The sequence below is a fragment of the Lynx rufus genome, unplaced genomic scaffold, assembly GCF_022079265.1.
Source record: "Lynx rufus isolate CCGP_SWC_20201006 ecotype Redwood Valley unplaced genomic scaffold, mLynRuf1.p SCAF_3, whole genome shotgun sequence".
Lineage (NCBI taxonomy): Eukaryota > Metazoa > Chordata > Mammalia > Carnivora > Felidae > Lynx > Lynx rufus.
In genome coordinates, this window is record NW_025814845.1 from 158,327,903 (window position 1) to 158,354,143 (window position 26,241).

The 26,241-nt window shown below is 36.1% G+C and overlaps 1 protein-coding gene across 6 annotated transcripts in view; it reads right to left on the minus strand.

Annotated features, from left to right (window-relative positions):
- The window catches only part of NSD3 (nuclear receptor binding SET domain protein 3), a 117,289-nt gene that overhangs the window by 21,417 nt on the left and 69,631 nt on the right, over positions 1 to 26,241 (minus strand). For 2 of the 6 annotated variants that reach the window (XM_047091128.1, XM_047091126.1), the window contains exons 8-16: positions 25,003 to 25,103; positions 22,822 to 22,867; positions 19,770 to 19,900; positions 19,261 to 19,389; positions 17,946 to 18,072; positions 9,333 to 9,530; positions 8,406 to 8,579; positions 4,052 to 4,198; positions 582 to 738 (exon numbers count right to left, since the gene is read on the minus strand). In XM_047091128.1, coding sequence (XP_046947084.1) covers positions 582 to 738; positions 4,052 to 4,198; positions 8,406 to 8,579; positions 9,333 to 9,530; positions 17,946 to 18,072; positions 19,261 to 19,389; positions 19,770 to 19,900; positions 22,822 to 22,867; positions 25,003 to 25,103 — 1,210 coding nt within the window. Of the gene's footprint in view, positions 1 to 581; positions 766 to 4,051; positions 4,199 to 8,405; positions 8,580 to 9,332; positions 9,531 to 17,945; positions 18,073 to 19,260; positions 19,390 to 19,769; positions 19,901 to 21,435; positions 21,919 to 22,821; positions 22,868 to 25,002; positions 25,104 to 26,241 lie in introns of those variants that run through there. The other 4 variants (XM_047091127.1, XM_047091125.1, XM_047091129.1 and 1 more) reach the window with 3 other exon arrangements.

Genomic DNA, 26,241 nt, shown 5'->3' on the forward strand with positions numbered 1-26,241 from the left:
TAGGACACAAAGAATACATGTTCCCTACTATCTATATAAGACCTTTTATTCCAAAATCTAGTAGTACATAGTTCACTAGTGTAAAATTACTTTCAACTTAAAAACAAGGGTTGCCTGGGTGGCTCAGTTGGTTAAGCAACCGACTCTTGATTCAACTCAGGTCATGATCTCGAAGTTTGTGAGATTGAGCCCTGGGTCGGGCTCTGTGCTGGGCATGGAGCCAGCTTGGGATTCTCTGTCTCTCTCCCATTTGATCATGCACCCCCACACACACTCACTCTCTCTCTCAAAAAGAATAAACATTTTACAAAAATAAGGGAGGAGTCTAGTGTCTCCTCTTAAAAAAGAAAAACTGAAAAACAAGTCAAAGGACCAATCTAAAAGAAAAAAATCCAACAATAACCCAACCTTCCCAAATTGGCTTCTAAAAGCCAAATCAAAATAGATTTCTTTTCTCTTTCTTTTTTTTAAGGAAGTAGCTCTGTGTTGTTCTACCTATCTCCTAGCCAGTTTGTATATAGATTATGAACCTATGTCTGAACAATCATTGAATACTTCTTTTTTGTCCTGGAAAAACTTGCCTGTAATTTCCCAATTTGACCCAAACAATCTGCTTGTAATGTAGTTTCTTGCCAGCTTTACAGTCATTACAATTCCAGCAGCCTTCTGGCATTTCTATGCTCAGGCATTCTGGGTGGAAGGAAGCCGGGCACGATTCACAGCAGAGCAATCTTCCACCTTGAAACAAATAAACAGTCTTAATAACTAAGAAGAGAGGAAAGAGAAAAAGAAAGAGAAAAGAGAAAGTTATCTTTTAAGTGCATCAAATTTGACTCAAATTGGGGGAAAATAAAGGGATTGAGTCAGCTCTATAGTGATGGATTAAAATAGAAAACAAATGAACAGATTTAGCTACTTCAGTCCCTTTTCAGGGCTTCAGGGGCCAGAAACTCAAAACTTTTGAGTGGTATGAAAACCATTACTGTAGTCTTTACAGTAATGTGGGCAATTGAGGCATCCGCTTAGCATGCAGCTAAAACTCTTAACAGATGCATGGAATCTTTGAGTAGATTTGAGAGCAGATTTTCAAAGAAATATGTAGCAACTTACTTTCTTTTCTCCTTGAGAGCTAAGAAAGCATGCAATGGTCATCTTGTATTTTAATCCAGTGCCATAGTTAACTAAATCCCTTTATAATAAAATTAGCAAGAATGAAAATAACCAATAGGTTGACCAGTAGTTTTTCTTTCATAAAAAAATGCAAAAAAGCAAAGGATTGAACTTTCTCAAATTGGTGATTACATTATCATTTAACTTTCCAGCAAAAATAAAGAAAGTCAAAAACAGGCTATACAGCAGTGGTTTGCAACTTTTTCATCGCCAAGGATCTCCTTTCTCTTCTTCAGGGACCCATGTTTCCAAACATTTTATCAACCAATAAACCCCCGAAACAAACAAACAAAAAAACCAATCCTAAACCAAAAAAACAGAATCAAAACCCCTGTTAAAAGGTAACAATTTCTCCTGTTTTTATTAACCAAAGAAATATGTAACTGCCAATCAGAGCTTCTGATCCCAATAACAAAACTATCACATTAAGTTGTTCAAATCATAGCCAAATATAAAGAAATGTATGCAGCCTTATTTTGTGCAAATGTGTGATTCTGTTAGATTTTCTGAAATATTAAACATGGTTAAAAAATTGTTTATATAAGTTTTTCTGACTTCACATTGAGAACCACTGCTTTATAGCATAAAACTAAGTAAATGTCACTGTGGAATAAGTACCACACAACAAGGAGATCCCTCTCCAGGTTCCCTGGCAAAATCCTCTCCTTTGAAATACACAAAATGATCTCTGGATTAAGACCAAGACAAGAACAGCAAACAAAACAAAAGGATATTTTTTAATGCAAAAATATAAAAGAGATTTGGGGGGAGATTAGGTATTTCTAAAAGGTATTTCAACAAGTGACAGAGAAGGATGTTAACCACTGAAGATGAAATATAATAAAGACATTTACTGCAAAAAAAAAAAAAATTGTGTTGGAAAATCAGGCCCATAACCTGATTGTACTGAGGTTTAATATCTCATAAGCAAAAGGTTAAGAGCCCTCTACACAACTTTATGAAATCACATGCTCTAACCTTTTGAGGGTTTGCTATCAATTTTCCAGAAAATCTTTTCTTCCTGTAGACTTTCAAACTTCTAACTGATTAACATAAAAACAAAAAGAAAATCTATATACAATCAGTGATGAAATAAATTACTATATTTCCTCTGCTTAAAAGCTTTTACTTCAGTCATTAAGATTTTTTCCTTTGTCTGCAGATCTCAATGTGGATTAATTGCTCCAATTCTCCAACCTACAGATTAGCTGCCTGAGTGCTCTTAGCCTAGGTAGGGGGTTCGGTAAGTTTACAATAAAAATGAGATAACTGACTTCTCCATCAGAAAGGAATTACCAATAGGGAGAGCAGACTTTGCAAACAGCTTTAGGGGACATGTGATCATTAGAGCTGATGTGGAAGTCAGGCTGGCCATTTTTAACATTATGGAGTAGTCCTCAATTTTAAGTGTTATTTCAGAGGAAATACAGACCCAGAATCGTCAATGAAAATCACGATTTTTTGACAAAAAATACACAAGAAAAATGAAAATATGAACAATCCACCTTGGTGCTATGCAAGAAAACTGCTTTAGGATGCAAGAAGAAGATGTGGTTCAAGCTAAGCAAACAGAGGGCTCAAAATAATTTCAATTCATGTCAAGGTCAATACTGAGTACCAAAAACAAAGTAAGAAACAATTGAATTAATCTAATTTTATAAAAGCGCCAGTAGGAAATAAGGCATTTCCTAAAATGAATGCCTCGGGTAATTTTATTGCATTATAGAGTTAGCCAGACCTACGTCCATGTTTGTTTCAGAAGTAGATGGTATCACCAGTAAGGTGACATACTCTGACTTCAATGTAAAAACAAACAAACAAATGAGCAAGCCAATACTCTCTCCAACCTACTTCTCCATAGGTTCTAATCAACCTGCTTAATTACATATTTTTTAGTCTTGGGTTGCCACTTCAGATGTCTGACAAAGAGCAAAGATACATCATCAAGCAGGCAACATAAAGAATGGGGAAAAAAAAAACCTATTTCAAATATACCTAGTATTTTAGGTATGAATCAAATTTCCTTTAAAGATTCTGAACTTGGCTCCCCAATCATAATGGGAATGTATACAGGAAAAGGCCTTTACCTTTAAGGTTATTCATTTTACCCTCTGGGATAAGACCTCCCAAAATAATATAGTACTGTTAAACTACTTTTTCCTTTTTTATAAGCAGGCTATGTAAAGTTAAATATAAGATTTGCTTTTATAGATTAAATTATTAGGGAGAATATAAATTACATTTAGTTCTTGATTCTCTGTGGATAAATTACCCATAAGTAATTCTTCAGTTGAGCTGGGCTGCCTTTCAATATCCAATATTTGGGATAAACTACCCCAGCTGCCCACCAAAGTCTCCTAAGAGAAGGGCAACTAGTTTTCATAGCATCTTAACAAAAACATTTAAGAAACAAAAGGATAAAATGTAGCCTAAAATCAAAATTTTAAGTACCAGTATCTTGGCTTCCCTCTTTTAATAACCTATCCTGGTTTTTTAGTTGGAAGTTCATGATAATTTACATCACGTCTATTCTATTCTAACATGAATGGTAGTTCTCCATCAGGCAGAAGAGAAAGAGCCCTTAGAATCTTTCTATATTAAGCAAAATCCTACTCAGTCTTTCAATTTTAATAACCCACAGATGGATGGAATGTGTGAGAATTTATTCAACGAGAAGTAAGAATTTGCAATAATGGAATTATTTTAAGCCCTTTTTAATAATGTTGCAGCCATACGAAGACACAGTCACAACCACCAAGGTAGAATTTACCAAAAGCAACAGATAGTGCTTGACAGGCATACATTTCCCCCCTTCATTTAAAGAGAAAAAAAAAGGAAATGCAAAAATAAAAAGCAAGAGATAAACTATTTTGATTATTACCTTTCTCACATTTCTTTTTGGAAGCTGACGAAGAAGGAATCATAGGTAATTTCATCAACTCTGCACGATTTGATTCATTCAGTAGGTAGTGGGACTTATAGGCATATGAACTGAACATGGGGTCTGAATGGTCCTGAACTATCAGCCCTATACGAAACAAACAGAAAGAGATGAGCTGCAATGAAACTACCCATGATTCCATGAGGGTAAAAAATAAACCAATACCTATTATGTAGCTGTGCTAAAAGTTGGGGGGAAAATGAGAATATGAAGAAAAAGAAAAAACTGACAGAAAAGGCTTGCCAGAGTTATTAAAGGGAGTTTGAGCTACTCGGTTTCTTATCCCGTAAAAACCTACACACCCAGAAGAAAACCAAATTAATTTGAAGATGTAAACTGCAGTTGATGTCACACTTAAAACCTGCTATGACACACAAAGCTACACTCCTTAATATTTAGAAATACTGTGATGACAATCCAAAGAACAAAATGACATATCACTTAATAGCAAGTAAGAGTTATTTACATAACATAGTAGAAACACTGATCTACCTTCTATGTATCAAGTAACACTGAAAGGCAGAATTGAGTCTCTTCTTCTCTAGTCATATCTTTTTCTGCCAGATAATGAAGCTGTTCTCTATCAGTATGATAACATGATTTTAAAGGAGCCAGGACTTGTTGAACTTCACTAAGGTAATGCAAACCATTTACATTTTTTCCCCCTGCCATGACATAAAGTAATTACCAACCTAAGGGTTTATAAGATAGTTCTTTTGATCTACTAACCCAGCTATCCTGTTTGGAAGGAAATAGATCTCCTCTAACCCACCTGTGACACCCTCCTATCCTCTTCCCCTTGTTGAGTTCACTATAGGCCACTCTTAACCTAGGTGAGTGTGAGACCAGGGAACATTGCTCTGTTTGGTTACTAGACAGTTTATAATGATCTGAGGACTTTGCAATAAGGATCATGACAGCCGTTTTATAGAGATCATTTTGAGAAGAGTCAAGAGTTTTGTTTTTAAAAGGGTTACCATTTATTTTTGCCATGGGTGTTATCTTCATTTGGTGCTACCTACTACATTGAGAAAGAGTCAAGACCTAACTCTGATCTGGAGGACAGAATGGAACTTAAAACTGCTAATTGGCAATAGTATAAAAATCTTCTAATAAAAGTTATATAATGTTGGGGCGCCTGGGTGGCTCAGTCGGTTAAGCGTCCGACTTCAGCTCAGGTCACGATCTCGGTGTTCCATGAGTTCGAGCCCCGCGTCAGGCTCTGGGCTGATGGCTCAGAGCCTGGAGCCTGCTTCCGATTCTGTGTCTCCCTCTCTCTCTGCCCCTTCCCCGTTCATGCTCTGTTTCTCTCTCTGTCTCAAAAATAAATAAACGTTAAAAAAAAAAGTTAAAAAAAAAGTTATATAATGTCAAATGAATTTCATATGTTTAATAGAGAGAAGCAGGATAGTATACAAAACATGGGCTTTGAAATGAGACAGATCAGGTACAAATGCTAGTCCCTCTATTTAACAATTTCTATGACCTTCAGGTAAATTATGGAATCTGGGCTTCAGTGTTCTCATCTACATAAAATGGGGAAATAACTTCTTAGGGCAACTGTGACGATTCAGATGGTATCTGGTAGAGTTTGATTTACAGATGCAAAAAAAAAAAATTGCTATTATTATTAAAATGAAAAGAAAACCCTAGTCTACCTTCTCCATTATAAATTACCATCACAAAGAAAGGCATAGAACGTTAAGTAACTTTTATTTTATACCCCCCCCCCCAGATGAAAGGAAATACTAGGACTGAACATTTCCTATGGTGCCATGAGGGGAGGGAAGGAGCAATGTTCCTCTACACCTTGAAACATTTCTAAAAATATTTCTAGATATTTCAGTCCTTAAGAATTAGCTGAATTATTTTAAACAACCAATAATCATGAACTAAGAGAAAAATCCTTCATGAGGAGGGAAAAACTCTGTATAAGGCAAGAAACAAAAGCAAAACAAAGCTTTCTAATACCAAAACATACACAATTAAAACCTTTTATGTGTGAATTTATTACATTTAGGCCTCTTTAAAAACAAGGAGACCTGGGGCGCCTGGGTGGCTCAGTGGGTTATACCGTTATACTAACTCCTGATTTGGCCTCAGGTCATGACCTTGAGGTTTCTGAGTTCGAGCTCCACATAAGGCTCTTCACTGATGGTGCGGAGCCTTGCTTGGGATTCTGTCTCTGCCCTTCTCCTGTTCTCCTGTTCTTGCCCATGAGAACTTTCTCTCTCTCTAAATAAGCACTAAAAACAGTTTTTTTAAAAAAGGAGACCTCTATAAATACTGATGAAAGAACTCATATCATTTACTTGTGAAAACTTTTGACTTCAGCCTTCTCAAATCCCAACATCTGATCTATTTTGAATAAGTTTCTGTAAAAGGCTAAAAAGGAAAATGAAAGTTTGTTTACTGCACAGTTTCTTAGTTCAAATATTTGGGAATTAAATAATCTTGATTATACAGGCATATAAATATAGTATATCTTTCAGAATAACTGTCAAATTGATAAGATGCAAATACAGATCCAGTATTTCCATTATCTCAAGCTTTTTTTTAATCAAGGCATCTGAAGTTAAACTTAAAATGGGTAGAATCCCTATAAAGCTAGGTTCCTTGACAATGGCCATTTTCTACCTATCTTACATTGAAAATACCTGTTTTAAAGGTTTCCCAATTATTGAATGAAATAGAGCAAAAGAAAGTATTGGTTAATATACTGATGGTAACTGATTCAGAATGTACTCCAAAGTAAGCCGGCATGAGAGTTATAAACTTGATACTTAAAATGCTGGCTCAGTTATACACACTCACACACACACACACACACACACACACACACACACCCCTGTAAACGTGAGTAATATTAAGTGCTTAGCAAGGTAGAATAAAATATTTACAAAGTGAGACTTCATGCTATCACTGACACTCATCTGTTTAAAGCCTCTAACGCTAGCCATTCAACTGATAATTCAGTATTTCCATACTATCATTACTTTCTTAGGGATGGGGAGATGGAAAAGACACCAGTGGTGACTTTTTATTTCTTTTGACTATTTGAATCCTTTCTGCCACTTGTTAACTATGTGGCACAAAACATTGCAGACTTCCTCCTCCACACACCAGCCAGGTTTCAGAGCAGGATACAGCTGTAATTGCTCCCCTAAATAAAGACACAAGGCTTCCCCAGTAAGGGCAAACAGCCCCAGGGATTTAGCACACACTGGGGCAAACTGAACTGAAAGCCTACATACAATGGGCTGCCACCAGGAGGACAGCCATTTATTTAACCTTTTACTGCCCACCTCCTCTATTTTTTTTTTAAGAGAGACACAAAACCAAAACAACTCAAGATCTGTCACACTACCTAAATTCTATTTAAAAATATTTTACAGTGCTTTCACCAAATTAAAAGAATTATTATCTTAAAGCAAAAACCAAAATGAAACCACGTAACACCAAAACCAAACCAAACACTTCATCTTCAGCACAGTCTAAACATAATCTAATTGGCCCGATATACCAGAGTCCTTTCAAAGTTCAGAAAAGTTAGCACTTATACTTGAAAAAACAAACTGTATTTGGGGATATTAGTTAATTTCTAAAATGTTTATTTACTAAACACTGAAAATTGTTTTATTATAATACAACTGAGATACTCTATAATGCTGAATGCTCTGTACTATATTCAACTAAAGAAATTCTATTTTATATTTATGGTGAACTCCACTTCACTGACCCCCTCAGGGCCACAATATTGTTTTTACTTGATCAAGCTCTTGGCATACTTAAATACCAACAGCTGGCAAGTAAGAAAGCTTGCATTGCTGGCTCTTAGCTACCACCACCACATATGTTGCCTTGGCTGTATCCCATCAGGCCTTCCTCAATGCCAGACCAAAACATGATAAAATACAACATAAACAATTAAAAACTAAATGTGCTCATCTCTCCTTCCAAGTGAAATCTCAATCAGTTGAAAGCTCTGGATTAAAGAATATGATATGGGAAGAGTCTACTTCCAATAGAAGAATTGTTTGCAGAAGGGAATAGATTAATCTTTTGATACGCCATACAGGAACACTAAGAACTTATCTGTAATTTTAAGTTATTTAAATAATTTAGATTTTAGCTTAATTTATAGAAGAATTAATATTCTAACAATTGGAATGTTTAATGTTATAAAAGGGACTACTGAAAGTGTTTATGTCTCAGGGGTATTACTGAATCTCCATTTTAGTGGGGAAATATGCCAATGAACTCAAAGAAATGGAGAGAAAGGATTGACACTCACCTCTAGCACAAACGAAACAAAAGCCTACATTTATGGCAGAGGATGAACTGCTGCTCCGTTTGGAATGATTACTACAGATGAGAATGTACGAGGATACAAATATGCTTCCGGCAGCAATGCAAGCATCTCCAGAGTGATAGGCTACTGGACATCTCAAACATCTCATCATGCGACCTGTTTAAAGATAAATTAAAAAAAAAAAAATCTACATAATTAGGTATCAGCTGGATATAAGATGAGTTTTTTGGAGTTGGACTCTTTTGGGTCCCATGTGATGCTGTTACAGTAAGATAGTATTTTTTTTCACGAGTTTGGCTCTGTCATTCCTTATGCAGGATCCTAAATGCAGTGCCCACTGAGAGATCACGCAAAGAAAAACTTGTCTGCTCCACTGCTGGAGAGATGGTGGTCTTAATGTCACCTGTTAAAGAAATTTTCAAGGGTAATTTTGAACATATAGAATTTTCATAATTTCAATTAGAACCTAATCTCTACCATGCTATCTATCGTGGCTGAGCTGTTACATCTACAGAAAGCTGTATATATCTATATATACACAGAAAGATAATACCTGATATATTTTTTATAATAATGTGCTTATTATTTGCTACTGTACTTAAAAACCAAAAAAACAAAAAACAAAAACAAAACCCGGGGCACCTGGGTGGCTAGTCGGTTAAGCATCCAACTTTGGCTCAGATCATGATCTCATGGTTCATGAGTTCAAGTCCCGCATCAGGGTCTGTGCTGACAGCTGGGAGCCTGGAGCCTGCTTCAGATTCTGTGTCTCCCTCTCTCTCTGCCCCTCCCCCGCTCATGGCTCTGTCTCTTTCTCTCTCTCAAAAATAAATAAACATTACAAAAATTAAAACAAAAAAACAAAAAAAACCCCAAAACACTTTGTCCCTCTTTTAAGCTCCATTTTACCTTTACTTGCTTTGTAGATATCTTTCTCCATGCAACAGGCAGAGCAACAGTGCTGGGGACAGCGGAATCCTTTTGATTCAAAGATGGCAGTGGGGAATTTGCGAACACAGGCTTCATGATAAAATTTCCCACAAGCACCAACAGAGCAACGCTTCACATCTGTACCAGACACTTTACATGAAAAACATGGGTGCTGTCCTGAAAAATTGGTTGAGGAACACAAATTAAATAAAATCTGATGAAAGCATATCCCTTTAAAAATTTTTTTAACATTTATTTATATAGCATATTCCTTTTTTTTTTTTTAATTTTTTTTTTTAACGTTTTATTTATTTTTGAGACAGGGAGAGACAGAGCATGAACGGGGGAGGGTCAGAGAGAGAGGGAGACACAGAATCCGAAACAGGCTCCAGGCTCAGAGCAGTAAGCACAAAGCCCGACGCGGGGCTCGAACTCACGGACGGTGAGATCGTGACCTGAGCCGAAGTCAGACGCTCAACCGACTGAGCCACCCAGGCGCCCCAAAGCATATTCCTTTTAAATAAAAAGCAGCTAAAAGGTTATTTAATACTTTTGGCTAGAACAACTGATAATCAATTTGGAGATAAAGCACTAAAAACAATTTAGGTCTTCACTTTCTCACTCTACAATAAAATTAACCCATAGAAAACCCAGAGCAGAACTTTTCAACATATGGGAGCTGGGAGTGAGAAGGCAAAGACAACGAAGATTCCATTAGGCACTTACAGTTTCCATATGTAAAACAGACATAAAATGAAAACTCATAATCCTAATACAAAACACAGAAAAATTGTAACTAGATATCTCATTCAAACTGTAGTAAATCAACAACAAAGAGAAAATATTAAAATTACCCACAGAAACGACAATGATTTTCAAAGAAGCAACAATAAGACTGAGAGCTGACAGCAAGGGAAAAATGGAAGCCAGAAAACAATGGGATGCTATCTTCAAAGGGCTGAAAGAAAACTTTTACTAAACTAGCATTCCATATCCAGTGAAAGCACTCTTTAAGAATGGCGTGATGGGAATGCAAACTGGTGCAGCCACTCTGGAAAACAGTATGGAGGTTCCTCAAAAAATTAAAAATAAAACTATACTATGACCCAGCAACTGCACTACTAGGTATTTATCTAAGGGATACAGGTATGCTGTTTCAAAGGGGCACATGCACCCCAATGTTTACAGCAGCACTATCAACAATAGCCAAAGTATGGAAAGAGCCCAAAATGTCCATCGATGGATGAATGGATAAAGAAGATGTGGTATATATATACAATGGAGTATAACTTGGCAATCAAAAAGAATGAAATCTTGCCATTTGAAACTATGTGGATGGAACTAGAAGGTATTATGCTAAGTAAAATTAGAGAAAAGACAAATATCATATGACTTCACTCATATGAAGACTTTAAGACACAGAACAGATGAACACAAGGGAAGGGAAGCAAAAATAATATAAAAACAGAGAGGGGGACAAAACAGAAGAGACTCTTAAATATGGAGAACAAACAGAGGGTTGCTGGAGGGCTTGTGGGAGGGAGGATGGGCTAAATGTGTAAGGGGCATTAAGGAATCTACCCCTGAAATCATTGTTGCACTATATGCTAACCAACTTGGATGTAAATTAAAAATAAATAAAAAAGAATGGAGTGAAATTAATATACATTGGGGAAGATTAAAAAAAAAACAGAAGTTGGGAGTTTTTGGAAAAAGATTAATAAAGCTGATATCTCTGGCAAGAATGACTAATAAAATAAAGAGATAAAAAGCAATAATATCAGAATTAATATTACAATTCCTACAACTGTTAAAAAAATTGCCAATAATTTGAAAATTTACATGCATGGACAGATTCTTAGAAAAGCAGGGTGGCTCAGTCTGTTGAGTAACTGACTCTTGATTTCACCTCAGGTCATGATCTCGTGGTTCATGGGATCGAGCCCCACATCCCCACACTGGGATTCTCTCTCTCCCTCTCTCTCTCTCTGCCCCTCAACCACTCCTGCTCTCTCTCAAAATAAATGAATAAACATTAAAAAAAAGAAAAGAAAAGCATAATTATCACCACTCCCACAAAAATAAATAGAAAATATGAATAGTTCTACAAACTATTAAAGAAATTGAAACTATCATTAAAAACCTTCCAACAAAGAAAAATTTAATCTCAGGTGGTTCCACTGGTCAATCTGCCAAACATCTAAAGTTAGAAATAATGTCAATTAGAATAGAATAGAGTAGGATAAAAAGAAGGGACAAGACAGATGTGGAAAAATATATGCAATGAAGATGATACAGGATTATGTTTTGTTACAAAAAGAGTTCACCTATGGAGAAAATATGTGCAAGATATAAGCAAAGGTAACTAATCAAAATTTATACAGAACTATAAATTAATACAGAAACAGAACAGCTTAGTACAAAAGTGGGCAAGGGTGCCTGGCTGGCTCAATCGATAGAGCATGTGACTCTTGATCTTGGGGTCATGAGTTCAGCCGCACATTGAATGTAGGGCTTACTTATAAATTGATAATTAGATAGATAAATAAATAAATGTGGGCAGGATACAAATAGGCTATTTACAGAAAGCAGGAAGACAAACAGCCAATAAACAAATGGAAAAATGCTCAACTTCACCAGTAATCAGATAAATGCTAATTAAAACCCAAGTAATATTTTAAAAAGTCATCAAGAAAAAAGAGCTTGATAATACCAATTATTGATGGGGCATGGGAAACAGGTACTCTCATATATTGCTAGTAGTTTAGGTTCAAAGGTACTACCTTTAGAAGGCTACGTGGCAGTATCCATTAAACATACATTCATTTTCTGTGACCAAGAAATGCCGCTTTTTGCTATCTACATTAGGGAAGCCTTGTATATATAAAAGGAGGTTTACTGAAGCACTGTTTGTAACTGCAAAGAACTGAAAGCAACTCCAACATCCTTCAACAGGAGAACAGTTAAATAAACTATGATAGACGCATACTATGGAACCCTACGTAGTAATTAAATAAATATATCTGTTTAGACATAAAAAGAGTCCCAAGATAGTGAAAAAAGCAAGTTATAGAAAATTAATACATTTTGTTTCAACACACAGAAAAATGTTAAGTGCACGCTGCTTCAGCTATAATTATATTTTCGTAAGACAGTATTTATATATTATTTGTGTAATTAGAAATAAATTTAAAGTACTAACAAATGCTAAGAACATCTTTACCACCACAATACACAAATGAATAAAACATACACAGATCATTCACAAGAGAGGGAATAAAGATACAGAAAAAGATGTTTAGTTGTAAACCAAGAACTAAAAGGATAACAACATTTTTGTTGTTCTATTCTTTGAAGATAACTGTCTTTTCTGTGGGTAATTTTAATATTTTCTCTGTCCTTAATTTCTACAGTTTGAATAAGTGCCTAGCTTTAATCTTCTGCCTCTTTTATTAGGATAGGAGTTTTCATTTTGTGTCTGTTTTATGGATAGAATTTTAAGTGATTATTTACTGGCCATTTGGATATCATGTTTTGGAAACAGACTTTCAAGTCTTTTGCCCATTTTCCTCACAATGCTATAAAAAATCTGAAAGACAAAAATGGAATAGTTTTTTTGTTTTAATTTTTTTACAGAGAGTTAGATTTTATTTTGGAAGTATCTAACCTTTACAAATTAGCTGAATTATAAAAATTGTTTAAAATTAGTACTTACAACTGTTATGCAAACGTGTTGGTTTTTTTTTTTTTTTCCTTTACTGGTTTTGTTGTAAAATAAAGGACAGTAGGGTTGTGAGGTTCTTTTTGTTATCTTGTTACATTTACATAATTTCAAATTATATTTTAACATGTATGTAAATATGAAAGCAACAGTATTGTTTTAAAAATAACTTTTAGAAAATTAAAAAATTAAAAGAAATTATTTTAAAGGTTAAGAAGTTTGATTTTACAGCTTTGCCTAATTGCATAAATTGCTCTATGTAAAAAAAGGCTTTCACTTGGATAATGATCAAAATAGGTCTTATATAAATGAAAATTGCTATAACTAGTAACACTGTTATAGAGAGATGAACTATCAACCTCCTTAGAGATCTAAGGATATGAGTGCTTCCAATACTCTCCCTTCTCAGTAGGAAACAGTCTTCATTTAGAATAATTAATAAGTAAGCTTGACTGTTACATATTTTAATCATAAGGTAAAACATTTTAATCACAAGGTAAAATGAAAGTGCTTTCTTTCCAGAAATCACATTTGTCTTAAACAATAAAAAGAACAGTATAAGAATTTATTCGGCATGTATCCTGTAATACTTAAAAAAATTTTTTTTAATGTTTATTTATTTTTGAGAGAAAGAGCGTGAGTGGGGTAGGGGCAGAGAGAGAGGGAGACACAGAATACAAAGCAGGCTCCAGGCTCTGAGCTGTCAGCACAGAGCCCAATGCGGAGCTTGAACTCAGGAACTGTGAGATCATGACCAGAGCAGAAGTCTGATGCTTAACCAACTGAGCCACCCAGGCACCCCTATCTTGCAATACTTTTTACATGCAAATGTTTGTCTTTTGATAAACAAAAGAAAACTTTCTAAATGAACTTAAACAATGGTTTGGAGTTTTTACTCCTATTATGTTGGAAGGGTAACAAATTGGTATCAAACTAATTTTCATATAATAAATCAAAAATTAAAAAATAATTGTTATTTAAATTGTGGTTAAAAATATATAACATAAAATTTACCATTTTAACCATTTTTAATTTTTTTTAACGTTTATTTATTGAGAGACAGAGCATGAGCATGGGAGGGGCAGAGAAAGGAGGAGACACAGAATCCAAAGCAGGCTCCAGGCTCTGAGCTCCGAGCTGTTCGCACAGAGCCCGATGTGGGGCTTGAACTCACAAGCCACGAGATCATGCCCCGAGCTGAAGTCGGTCGCTTAACCAACTAAGCCACCCAGGCGCCACTACCATTTTAACCATTTTTAAATGTACAGTTCAGTGACATTAATAACTCATTATTTTGCAACCATCACCACTATCCATCTCCAGAACTTTTTCATCATCCCATACTTAAATTCCGTACCCATTTATTTTTATGTATTTTTTAATGTTTATTTTTGAGACAGAGAGCATATGTGCGAGTGACAAAAAGGCAGAGAGAAGGAAAAAGAAGATCTGAAGCAGGCTTTGCACTGATGGCAGAGAGCCTGATGCGGGACTCGAACTTACAAACTGTGAGATCATGCATGACCTGAGCCAAAGTCAACTGACTGAGCCACTCAGGCACCCTTCTGTATCCATTTAAATAAGAACTCCCCACTTCTCTCAGGTAAAAACTAGTGTAAAACAAAACAAAACAAAACAAAACAAAACAAAACAAAACACACCTTGGTAACAACTGCTCTACTTTCTGTCTCTATAAACTTGACTACTCTAGGTAACTCATCAAAGTAGAATCAAACAATATATGTCCTTTGTGACTAGCTTATTTCATCCACAATCATGTCCTCAAGGTTCATCCATATTATAGAATTAGAATTTCCATGTATTAGAATTTCATTTTTTAATTTCCTTTTTTTCCTCATTTTAAAAAATATTCTGTTGCATAGGGGTACCTGGGTGGCTCAGTCGGTTAGGCGTCTAACTTTGGTTCAGGTCATGATCTCATGGTCTGTGAGTTCAAGCCCTGCATCGGGCTCTGTGCTGACAGCTCGGAGCCTGGAGCCTACTTCAGATTCTGTGTCTCCCTCTCTCTGGCCCTCCCCTGCTCACGTTCTGCCTCTCCCTCTCTCGAAAATAAGTATTTAAAAAATAAAAAAAAAATTGTTGCATGTACACACCGCATTTTATTATCCATCCATTCATCCATTCATCTATGGACACTTGGGTCATTTCTACCTTTTAACTACTGTGAATAATGCTGCAGTGAACATGGGTGTATAAATATCTGTTTGAGTCTCTGTTTTCAGTTCTTTCAGGTATATACCCCACAGTGGAATAGCTGAACCATATAGTAATTCTATGTTTAATTTTTTTAGGAACCGCCATACTATTTTCCACAGAGGTTGTACCTACCATGTTACATTACTGCTGACAGTGCACAAAGGTTTCAATTTCTCCATATCCTAGCCAACACCTGTTTTCTGCTTTTTACTTTTATTTTATAATGGTCATTGTAATAAGTGTGAAATGGCATCTCATGTGATTTTGATTTGTATTTCCCTGAATAGTAATGATTTTGAGCATTTTTTCATGTGCTTATTGACCCATCTGTACATCTTCTCTGGAGAAATGTCTACTGAAATCCTTTGCCCAATTGGGTTTTTTGTTTTTTGTTGTTGAGTTATAGAAGTTCTTTACACATTCTGGATATTAATCCCTTCTCAGATATGTGATTTGCCAATGTTTTCTTCCATTTTGTAGGTCGCTTTTTCAGTCTGTTAATGGTGTACAAAGGTTTTGATTTTGATAAAGCTCAATTTATTTTTTTTTTGTTGCCCATGCCTTTGGTGTTACATCCAGGAAATCAATGCCAAATCCAATGTCATGAAGCTTTTCCCCTATGTTTTCTTCTAAGATTTTTATAGTTTTAGCTTTTATGTTTTGGTCTTTGATCCATTTGTATTAATTTTTATATATGGTTATTAGGTAAAGGTCCAACTTCATTCTTTTGTATGTGGGTATCTAGTTTTCCCAGCACCATTTGCTTTTAGTGTTTTTTTTTTTTTTTTATGTTTGTTTATTTTTGAGAGAAAGAGGGAGAGAAAGAGAGAGGGCACATGCATGAGCAAGCATGAGCGGGGGAGGGGCAGACAGAGTGAGGGAAACACAGAATCTGAAACAGGCTCCAGGCTCAGAGCTGTCAGCACAGAGTCCAACGCAGAGCTTGAGCTCACAAACCACAACATCATGACCTGAGAAGGAGTCAGACACTTAACCGACTGAGCCACCCAGACACCCCTCAGCACCATTTGTTAAAAAGACTATCCTTTCCCATTGAATGGTCTTTGCACTCTTATCAAAAAAATCATTTGACCATATGTGTGAATGTTTATTTCTGGGCTTCCTATTCTATTTCATTGGTTTATATTTCTGTCTTTACGCCAGTACCACATTATTTTAATTACTGTAGGATTGTAGTAAATTTTAATTAAACATTTTTTAAAATTGTTTTGCCTTGTAGTGAATTTTTTAAAAAACATTTTTTTTTTTTCAACGTTTATTTATTTTTGGGACAGAGAGAGACAGATCATGAACGGGGGAGGGGCAGAGAGAGAGGGAGACACAGAATCGGAAACAGGCTCCAGGCTCTGAGCCATCAGCCCAGAGCCTGACGCGGGGCTCGAACTCACGGACCGTGAGATCGTGACCTGGCTGAAGTCGGACGCTTAACCGACTGCGCCACCCAGGCGCCCCTGCCTTGTAGTGAATTTTTAAATCAGGAAGTAAGTCTTCCAACTTTGCCCTACTTGTTTTTAAATTTTCTACTTTCCTTTCTAAATTCCTCTTCTAAATTTTCTAATAGATGTGTGCCAAATTAAACTAGATCTAGCCTTTGTTGGCAGAATTCTGCTCTGTTGGGTTCTAGAGCTAGGAAAAAAGCCCTCAGAGTATTTCAATAACACGATACGTGGTCCCTCCTATCAGTAGTTTATAACAGAAACTGCAACTTAAGTGCTTACAAGGGGCCAGACAGATTACATAAATGACTGGAATGACAGGGTTTTAGAAAAGGGAATGGCAGGGAATGTGAGGAACCAAGAATACGTGCCTGATCCACGTTCACACATTCAAAACATTCCAAAGGCCAAGTAAAATGACGCGCAGATAATCTGACCCTGAGGCTGCCAGTTGGCAAGCTGTCCTAAAGTTTTACTGCAGAAGCTAAATGTGATAAATAATATCTTATATAGGAAAAAATACAAGTATATGTTCAAAACAGCTTTTGTAGCTTCATTTTTTGCATGTGTGTGCCATCTCCACCCTACTTCATCAAGGTTGTCAAAGGCAACAGTACAGAGTAAGGACTCCGGGGTTAAGCTACTTCCTGGGTTTAAATCCCATTTTCATCATATGTTGTCTTTTGACTTTGGGTAAGGAATTAAACTTTCTCTCTCTATAAATTGTTTTGATCAGTGGTAGTCTATATGGGGCGGGGGGAGGAACATAAGACCAAAATGATGAATCCAAAATCCCCTAAACTGTCTAAAAAACAATTTCCAGTAGCTCCATCTTTCCAGTAAAAATATAATCACCATGGTTATAGTTCATGAGTTTGTGACTAATGTTTATCCAATCTATTAAAGTCAAGGGGACTTTAACCCAATTTATTGAACACAAAACTCTCAAACCCATCTAAAAATAATTCACTTTATATATATATTGCATAGTTGCTTAGATAAAACACAAATCCATCTCGACGATTTGATCTTAGAAATCCCAATCACTGAATGTTCTTAATTTGTTGAAATACCTACGGGGAGTGGAAGATGAGAGCTACATAAAAGTGGTAAGAGAATTAGACGTCACGGGGGATGCTGGCATCACGCATTCCTCCCTATTTGTCTTTTCATATCTATCAAACTAAGTAAACTTACCGGTTTTACATTCCACACAGATGAACTTTCCATCAGGGAGTGATGCCAATCCCAGGCACTCCAGGTGAAAGTGTTTGCAGCACTCTCCCTCACAAGGAATCAGAGAGTCACCAGAGCTTTCACAGATCTGTAATATGGCAAAAAGTAGTCATTCTTAAACTTTAGCAGGCATTAGAATCACTCAGAAGGCCTGTTAAGACAGATTTCTGGGTGCTCTCCCATAGCTTCTGATTCAGCAGGTCTAGGCTGGGGCCCAAGAATTTGCATTTCTAACAAGTCTCCTGACAATGGTGATGCTGCTGGTCCTTGGCCCTCATTTTAAGAACCCCTGAAGTAAGTTAATTTATTTTATTTTTTAACATTTTTACTTTAATTCCAGTTAATAATAACACATACAGTGTTATATTAGTTTCAGGTGTACAATATAATGATTCAACAATTCCATACATCACCTGGTACTCATCATGACAAAAATAATAATATAGGAAGACTTCTATATTTTATATTAAAAAAAAAAAAAAAAGAGAGAACCACTGAATTAGATAACTATTTCCAGACCCAATATGGTATAAAGTTTAAAAGGCATATTTGATCTTTCATGATTCCTTCTCTGGAATCTGCACATTTTAACTTTTCCCCACACGGCAAAGCAGTATTTTTCAAAAAGGGTAAACATATATTTAAAAAGGTAATATCAGGGCACCTGGGTGGCTCAGTCAGTTAAGTGCCCGATTCTTGATTTTGGTTCAGGTCACGATCTCACAGTTAGTGAGCTCGAGCCCCGTGTCAAGCTCAGCACTGACAGTACAGAGCCTACTTGGGATTCTCTTTCTCTGTCCCTCCTGTGTGCTCTCTTTCTCTCTCTCTCAAAATAAATAAACTTAAAAAAAAGAAGTAATGCCAACTTAAATTTAAGAAAATGTTTTTGAAATCAATCATATGTCATTTACTTTTTTTTTTTTAATGAAATTTATTGTCAAATTGGTTTCCATACAATACTTTTTTTTTTTTTTAAGTAAACGTTAGGCCCAGCATGGGACTTGAACTCATGACTCCGAGATTAAATCGCATGTTCTATAGATTGAGCCAGCCAGGTGATCCTTTCCTTTTACTTCTAATTCAGAACTGAGTATCACAATCAAGATTAGCATTGCATATGAATAAAATTTCCAACTCGGAAAGGGAAGAAAAGAACTTTTAGACCTATAGCTTTATGGTAGTATAATTTAGGAAGATAATATTCTCTCCAGCAGGTTAGTATATTATTGGCAGAATATTAGAGCAGTTATTTCAAGCTTATTTGTCGCTTGCCTACCTGACACACAGTGTCCTTCTTACTGATTCCAATGCCTCTTCTTGACAAACTTGAATCCACGGACTGCACATCAGAAACATCTACATCTGCAGTAGCAGAAGGGCTATCTACTTGCTTTCCAAAGCCTACCTACATGGAAAACATAACACTTGTTAAGAAAAATAAAACAAAAGTTTCCTCAAAGTTAGGCGCTATGAAAATCCTAGCAAGATTTGCTCAACTAAACCTTGATACAACTTTTTTCTTCCTTTCTAAAATCCCTGGATAGTATACGCCTGGTGTTTTGAGAGAAACTGTAGTTAAAACTTAAAAACATAGAAGCAATGCTTCTGTTATGTAAGAGATCAGCAAAATTAAGACATTTGTAAGTTACAAAAGAACCAAGGTGATTTGCTCCCTGGGTACTTAAAAACTTCCCCAAGCCCCCCGAAATAAGTCAAACAATGTATTCTGTTACTTCGTTTTTCAAAGTGAAAAAGCAGTGTGCCCAGAACCTTGAACATATTTACCTGCAGGTCACTCAGTCCTCTAGAATCGGAGTCAGACGTGTCTCTGTATGCTGAACTAGTCATTTCTACATCAGTGGAGGCGCGACTCCTTTTCTTTAGAGGTTTACAGGAATCTGAAATCTCGCTGGCACCTTAATACAACATACCGAAATTAATCCTAAAATAGTGCTTAAAGTTTTATTTATTTATTTTTTTTGTGGGAGATTCTTTCTTTCCTCAGACTCATCTGTAGTGTGAAAAAAAAGCACAGCTCTCTTTGTAACACTGAAGTCATGAGTCAAAACTTCATAAGCTTCTGACCTTCCTGATAGTGAGTGATTTAATTTACAACCGCTCTATTAAAAACATTTAATTCAGTGCTCCTGCTCTAAAGCTATTTTCCGTCGACAGAGCCCAAGTTCCAAGCTAAAAACCAATTCTATCAAAACTACAGGACAGCCGATTGATTTGGAGCAATCCAGAGAACCATTCAATTTGGAGGGGGAAGACATAAAACCCAACACACTGTGTAGCTTACAAATATGGTCGCAGAGACATCTCCATCTTGTTTTTATTAGGGATGTGACAAATCTTTGATTTGTATTCGATTCGTACACGGATAGTGCCATTTTCCCCCGAATTTTGCAATTCAGTTGATTATTGCCCCCCGAACAAGTTTTGGATGTTCATAATTGTTCATCTGAGACTTCCTTGGTGAAGTGGCATTTATTGTGACCATTAACAAGTGCTGCAGCACATCTACATATGTCATGCCATTTAGGAGGCACATTGCTGAGGGTTGGAACGATAATCAATGTTCAAGTGCAGCCAAATCAACGAAGAGCTGGATGAGAGGCCTCTATGTGGAATTTGTGCGGGAAGGAATAAATATGAAAAAAAAAAAAAAAAAGGCAGAGAATAGTGAGGAATTTTTTTTTTTTTTAAAACTGTGTGTAATACAAATCCAGCCAAAACAATAGTGCAAAAAGTTACAAAGCAACAATCTCTTGGGCTAATGCAGTATAGGCTATACAGAAACAGCCACGATGAAATGTGCAGATCAGGCACGGTGAATACCAGGGAACCAAGGAGACGGTTAATATTTCAACCCACAGTTTGTTTTGGATTTTTTTTCCCCCAAAATTTCCATACAACAAACAGACATCTAGATCAGCCCAGCAAGCTATGGTGGAAGTGTGCAGTCCAGAAGAGACCATGGAGAAACAAGTCTCCTGAGGCCATGAAGATCCGCAACAGGCTGAGTGAGAGTAGCACTTGGTATATAGCCATGTTCTGTGGTGGAGGATGTGGGCCTCTTTAGACTGCTCAGATTACTGGAACCTTGTTATCACATCCCATTCTACAAGTTTTTTCACTGAATGTTTCCTTACATCTATAAATGAGGGTGCCTGCCCATGTTAACGCTGATTAAAAAACACAAGTACACAAATCTATCTCCTTCATTGCTGGTGTGTGGACCCAGAACACCACCACAAAGTATTTCCTTGGCCTAAAAGATCACTGGATTAACAAGGAGTTTTAACAGAGGAACAGGAGTGCTGTACTGAGAGGCTTTCGAAGGGAAACACAGGTACCGCCATTTCCGATGAGTTTCTGAAAATGCTAGAAAAATGACAGACTGCCAAAGACAGCTGCCATGCTGTTCTCCATGATAACGGCACTAATATTAAAAAAAATAAGAGCTTTTAATGATTGTAATGTATACAATTTGGGCTGTTTGGCAAAACCCTGCAGATGTGCATTAATGATGCTTTATTTAAAAACAAAAAACAAAAAAACAAAAACAGTCCATGTTGAAATTGATCAGTGTACGTTAAACGGTGGTTTTAGGCTGGACCCATGATTTAAGCTGTACCCATCCAGCTCAGACCAAAAAAAAAAAATCATCTGAATGTTAAAGCAATTGTTCAGAGTCTTGAAGAAGAAACCAGGCAGGAAGATGCCAATAATGAGGATTGGCAAAATCAAAATTGAAAACAAAGAAACTGTTTATCGAGCCGCCGACAAAGAAATCTTGCATGGAGACTACAAGTCTGGAGTTTCTGGGATGAAATTGTACAGGAATCTCAGTCCACAGTTTCCTCAATCGCTGCGGAGACGGAGCTGTCACTGAATCTGACAGAGCCCTGCACTCCCCGGTCCGCCGACCCTGTGGAATGGTGGAAACACAACGCAATCAGGCCTCCTAATCTCGCAGCGATCGCGATGTCTTTTCTTGGAGCTCCGCCAAGCAGTGTTCCCTCCGAGAGGCTGTTCAGTTCTGCTGAGGATCTCCACGGAGACCATCGCTGCAGACTTCTCCCCGAGAATGCAGAGAGGCTGGTGTTTTTTTTTTTTTTTTTTTTTTAAATAATGCAATTTGCCCAGAGTAAACTACAGGTATTAAATACAGTTTGAATGATCTCATCAAAAATGCACGAATCATGCTATGGAGTTTGTACTGTAGTCAAATTGCACACAGAAAATACAGATATAAGTTTAAGGTTTCTTAAACTTTGTGCATATCTCAAATAGATTTGCATAAGGTCATCTAATAATGGCCATAAATATGCTATGAATCATTTTAATTAAAAAAAAAAAAGATTTTACAGCACTGTAAAAATAAACGTGGCAAGATTTTTTTCAACCAGGTTGTCTTGTCTGATTTGTCATAGTCCATGTTTGATAAACATTAATAGCTACTATTCGGTATTCAGTCGAATACCAAAAAAAATGGATTCGTCACATCCCTAGTTTATTAACCAGTGAAACCCCAGAATCTTATGGAGAAAAGTTGGAAACAGTATCAAGTCTACATGGTGTTCTCCAATTTACCGAAACGAGTAAGACTTTACACATGGGAGGTACAGAATAAGATCAACTCTAAAAGACACACACACACATACACACACACGCACACGCCAGGAAATACTTCAATTTCACACAAATTTTTGACTGAAGAGCAACAACAGTGATTTACAGAGACAAACAAAAATACATGAAGTACAAATAAGTAATTCTTAAAATTTGGTTTTTAATCGAGGAAATGCAAGGCAACATTATAATAACTCACCTTTCTGTAATCCAGTCTTCACTGTAGCCTGAGGAACTGTTTCAACCTGTATGGACAGAAAAATATACCATTAACAATGAATTTTTTTCACTTTTAATTAACAGAGGGAAAAAACAATACTTCCATCAATCTAAATAATGATGAGTGATTAATGTATCTGTAATCTGAACTCCGTCCCATCTTCTGGGTAAAGTTCTGTCTCAAGGTCAGGGAGGGTTTAAATCCTAGCTGCCTGTGCTGAATACCAAGTGACAACACACAGCCACATGCTTTCTAGCAAAGACTTTTCCCACCATTCCCTTGGTATATGAAGAGAACAAGAATCCTTTTCTCAGTGTCTGGGAGGCAGGAGAGGGGTTGTTTCTGCAACCAGCCCCGATGTTGCTATAAACCCCTCCCGCCCCAAAGACGTTAGGATAAATTTTTACTTACTATGATACTCAGGTTAATGTAACTCACGCCACTTTAAGACCCTTCCGCGCCTGCACTCACAGCTAAGTTGCTGGGAATCAGGACCCTCTCTGTAGAGAGTGCTACAGGGCTCCATACAGCTGGAAGCTCAATACTTTTGCTGCTAGTACAAACTTAAGAAAATAAGTTTGTGATATTGCAAAAGCACTTTCTTGAGTGTCTTATGAACAGTGTCTTGATCCTACATTAGGAGAGCGAGATCAGAAGTTATTCTGCCAATGTATATGTACAACACGTGGTAATTTGAGGACTGAACCATTGGAATTAAAGAAAGGATGCTGTTTGGAGGAGTTCCTGTTTTAGCTATGAGTTGAATTTTATGTTTCTTTAAGATGTGGTGAGATATGCATGTTGAAACACATTTTGTAAATATTTAAGGATTGTTCTAAGCTTTTTAAAAAAATTTTTATTTTTTTTACAACAGGTAAAAAAACATACAACAGAAGCGCTTTTATAAGATACAATTAGTAATACAAATATAAAATCTTCTAAAACAATCACTGGTATTGTTCTACTACTAACTATTAACACAGTGGCATTAACAATTTGTCCCACTTTTTATACTCATTCTGCTTATTAATTTTAAACTGACTGGTCACAGAATTTGGGAACCAGCTGGAAAAATCACAACTTTGTTTTGTTAATGAATGCTATAGATTTGCAAGAGCTTAGAAAGATTTTTTGGAACATAATTTCCTAAGTATGAAAGTTAATTATGATAAATGAATGACAAATTAGTACATTATTTAAATTTTAATTAAATGTTTCTGGGAAAATTGTTTTACATGCTTGGAGATACCATAGAGCACCCACAAAATTACCTTTTAAGTTTGGAAGTTTAAAATTATGAAGGAAACAATTTGAATAGAAAAGTCCACACTTCCATACTAAGTGGTTTTAAAAATATAGAGCTTATTGGAACAAATTCTATCCAGAATTCTTTTTGTTTAATAGCAGCTGTCTGGGCTATACAAAATGGGTATTCTTCTACTTTAGAAAATTAAGAAAAATTCTTATTGTGAGTTTAATTTAAAGGAAAAATGGTTTCTTAAAATTTCTTTGAAAAAGGTAATTTAATATGTATATTATTATATTGGTTACACTGGTTTAATACCTTTCAGTCAAATGTTAGTCCTCTTTTTTGTTTTTACTTTAATAGTGTTTCTCTGATAGCCCAATCACAGGTGAGTGCCATTCCACTGGGAAAATAACATTCCAAAAAATCTGTGATACCAACAGAAAAACCAGATCATCTATGATTATCTGTGTCTTAAATATAACTCTCATAGTTAAATTAATTTGATTTGTTTAAAAAATAAAAACAATACAAACCAGCAGCTTAAACAAAAAATCAAAATTTAAAAGGGCAGGGGTGACTCAGTGATGGTTCCAAATAAAAATCGTGAAAACATGAAATCATTTTGCTCATAACAGAAATTTCAAAATAAATGTGAGGAATTCTTTAAGAGTCTTGTACCACTGGCTTCCCATCTCCTGTAGTCTGACTATGTTCTGTGAAAATGCTTGAAGCAGAATCACAGGGATGGTTGTATTAGAACTGGGCACTGGAACTCACCAGGACAGAAGCATACGAATAGTCCAAAAAAAGGAAACCCAGTGTGGGGAAAGTTTCTTTTTCTTTTAAGATACCATATAAGCCACAACATTTACAAATACAATGTTTTAACTCTCTACATGTAGGAAGCCAACCTGCTCCTTTTTGATCTTCTTCTTTGGCACAACCTCAGTGGATTTCTCTGATTCAGAACGAGTTCTAATTGATCTTCTCTGTTGCTTCTTTTCTACTGAGCCTAAGAGGTGATTTAAAGAAACAAAAAATAAAAACTCACTTAAGGATGACTAGACATTTATGTAACTAAGATCTGGCCCAATCCCCTGCTTTTTTATCACTTTTGTTGTTGTTTTTCACTTTCGGTCTTTTAATTATAAATCATTAAAAATTTAATCAGTGCTACATAGTTAGCATTTTTAACAAATGAGTGAAATTGATTCTATATGTAAAATGCTTAACAGTGCTGGTGCACTTATATAAGTTTTTGCTACTGTTATATTATTAACAACAAAGGAGAAAAAAGCAGTAAAGGGACAAAAGTGTGGCCAAAACCAAATCATTAACTTGGATGTCAAGGAATTGTTATACTTTAGACAGAATTAGTCATGAAAAACTATTTGAAACAAATTAGCAAGTTTTTTCATGTTAAATAGTACAACAGAAACTATTAATTTTTAAACAGTAAAATTCTCTGGAAGTAAACAGAAAAGAACTCACATGGACCCCATTTTGGAAAGGATAAAACTTAGACTGAAGACCAAAACTTGAAAGAACACTAAGTCAGGAATGATTCATTCTGTGATCCTGAGAAGGAATGACGCCTTCAGCACAGCTGTTCTCCACCTTCTCAGTGCTTGGACGACCCAAATGGTCCTTCCTAGACAATAATCACCTTTCACTTGCCACAGGGGAAAGCTCCTATCAAAGCAGGCAGAAGCTACTTCAATAAAGCCTTCCACATTACCTTCATATTTTGTGGTTTCATTGTGCTTGTCTGTGTGTACATGGTTTCCTTCACCTTAGTTCAAAGCCAAAACAAAGAAGGATCCCACTACTTCTATTCTGAGGAAGGAGGAGGTAGTCTGACACTAATATATTGTTTCTCAGCTGTGGTTAATCTCTACCAGAGAAGTCACAAATGAAGGTGTTGGCTCCTTCCCTCATTCTCACTCTTCTTACACTGAAGGAAATGTTTACCAAGACAAGAGATCTCCTACCCTCACAGTCACCTGAGTATCCCAGAAATAAGAACTGCTTAAAACAAAAATCTTTACTTGTTTGAAGGATGTCAACATAACTAACTGTTCCATCAAGTACAAATGGTATTTTGGTATTTGATCTATCTTAGAGAAAATAAGGCAACATGACTTCTTAAA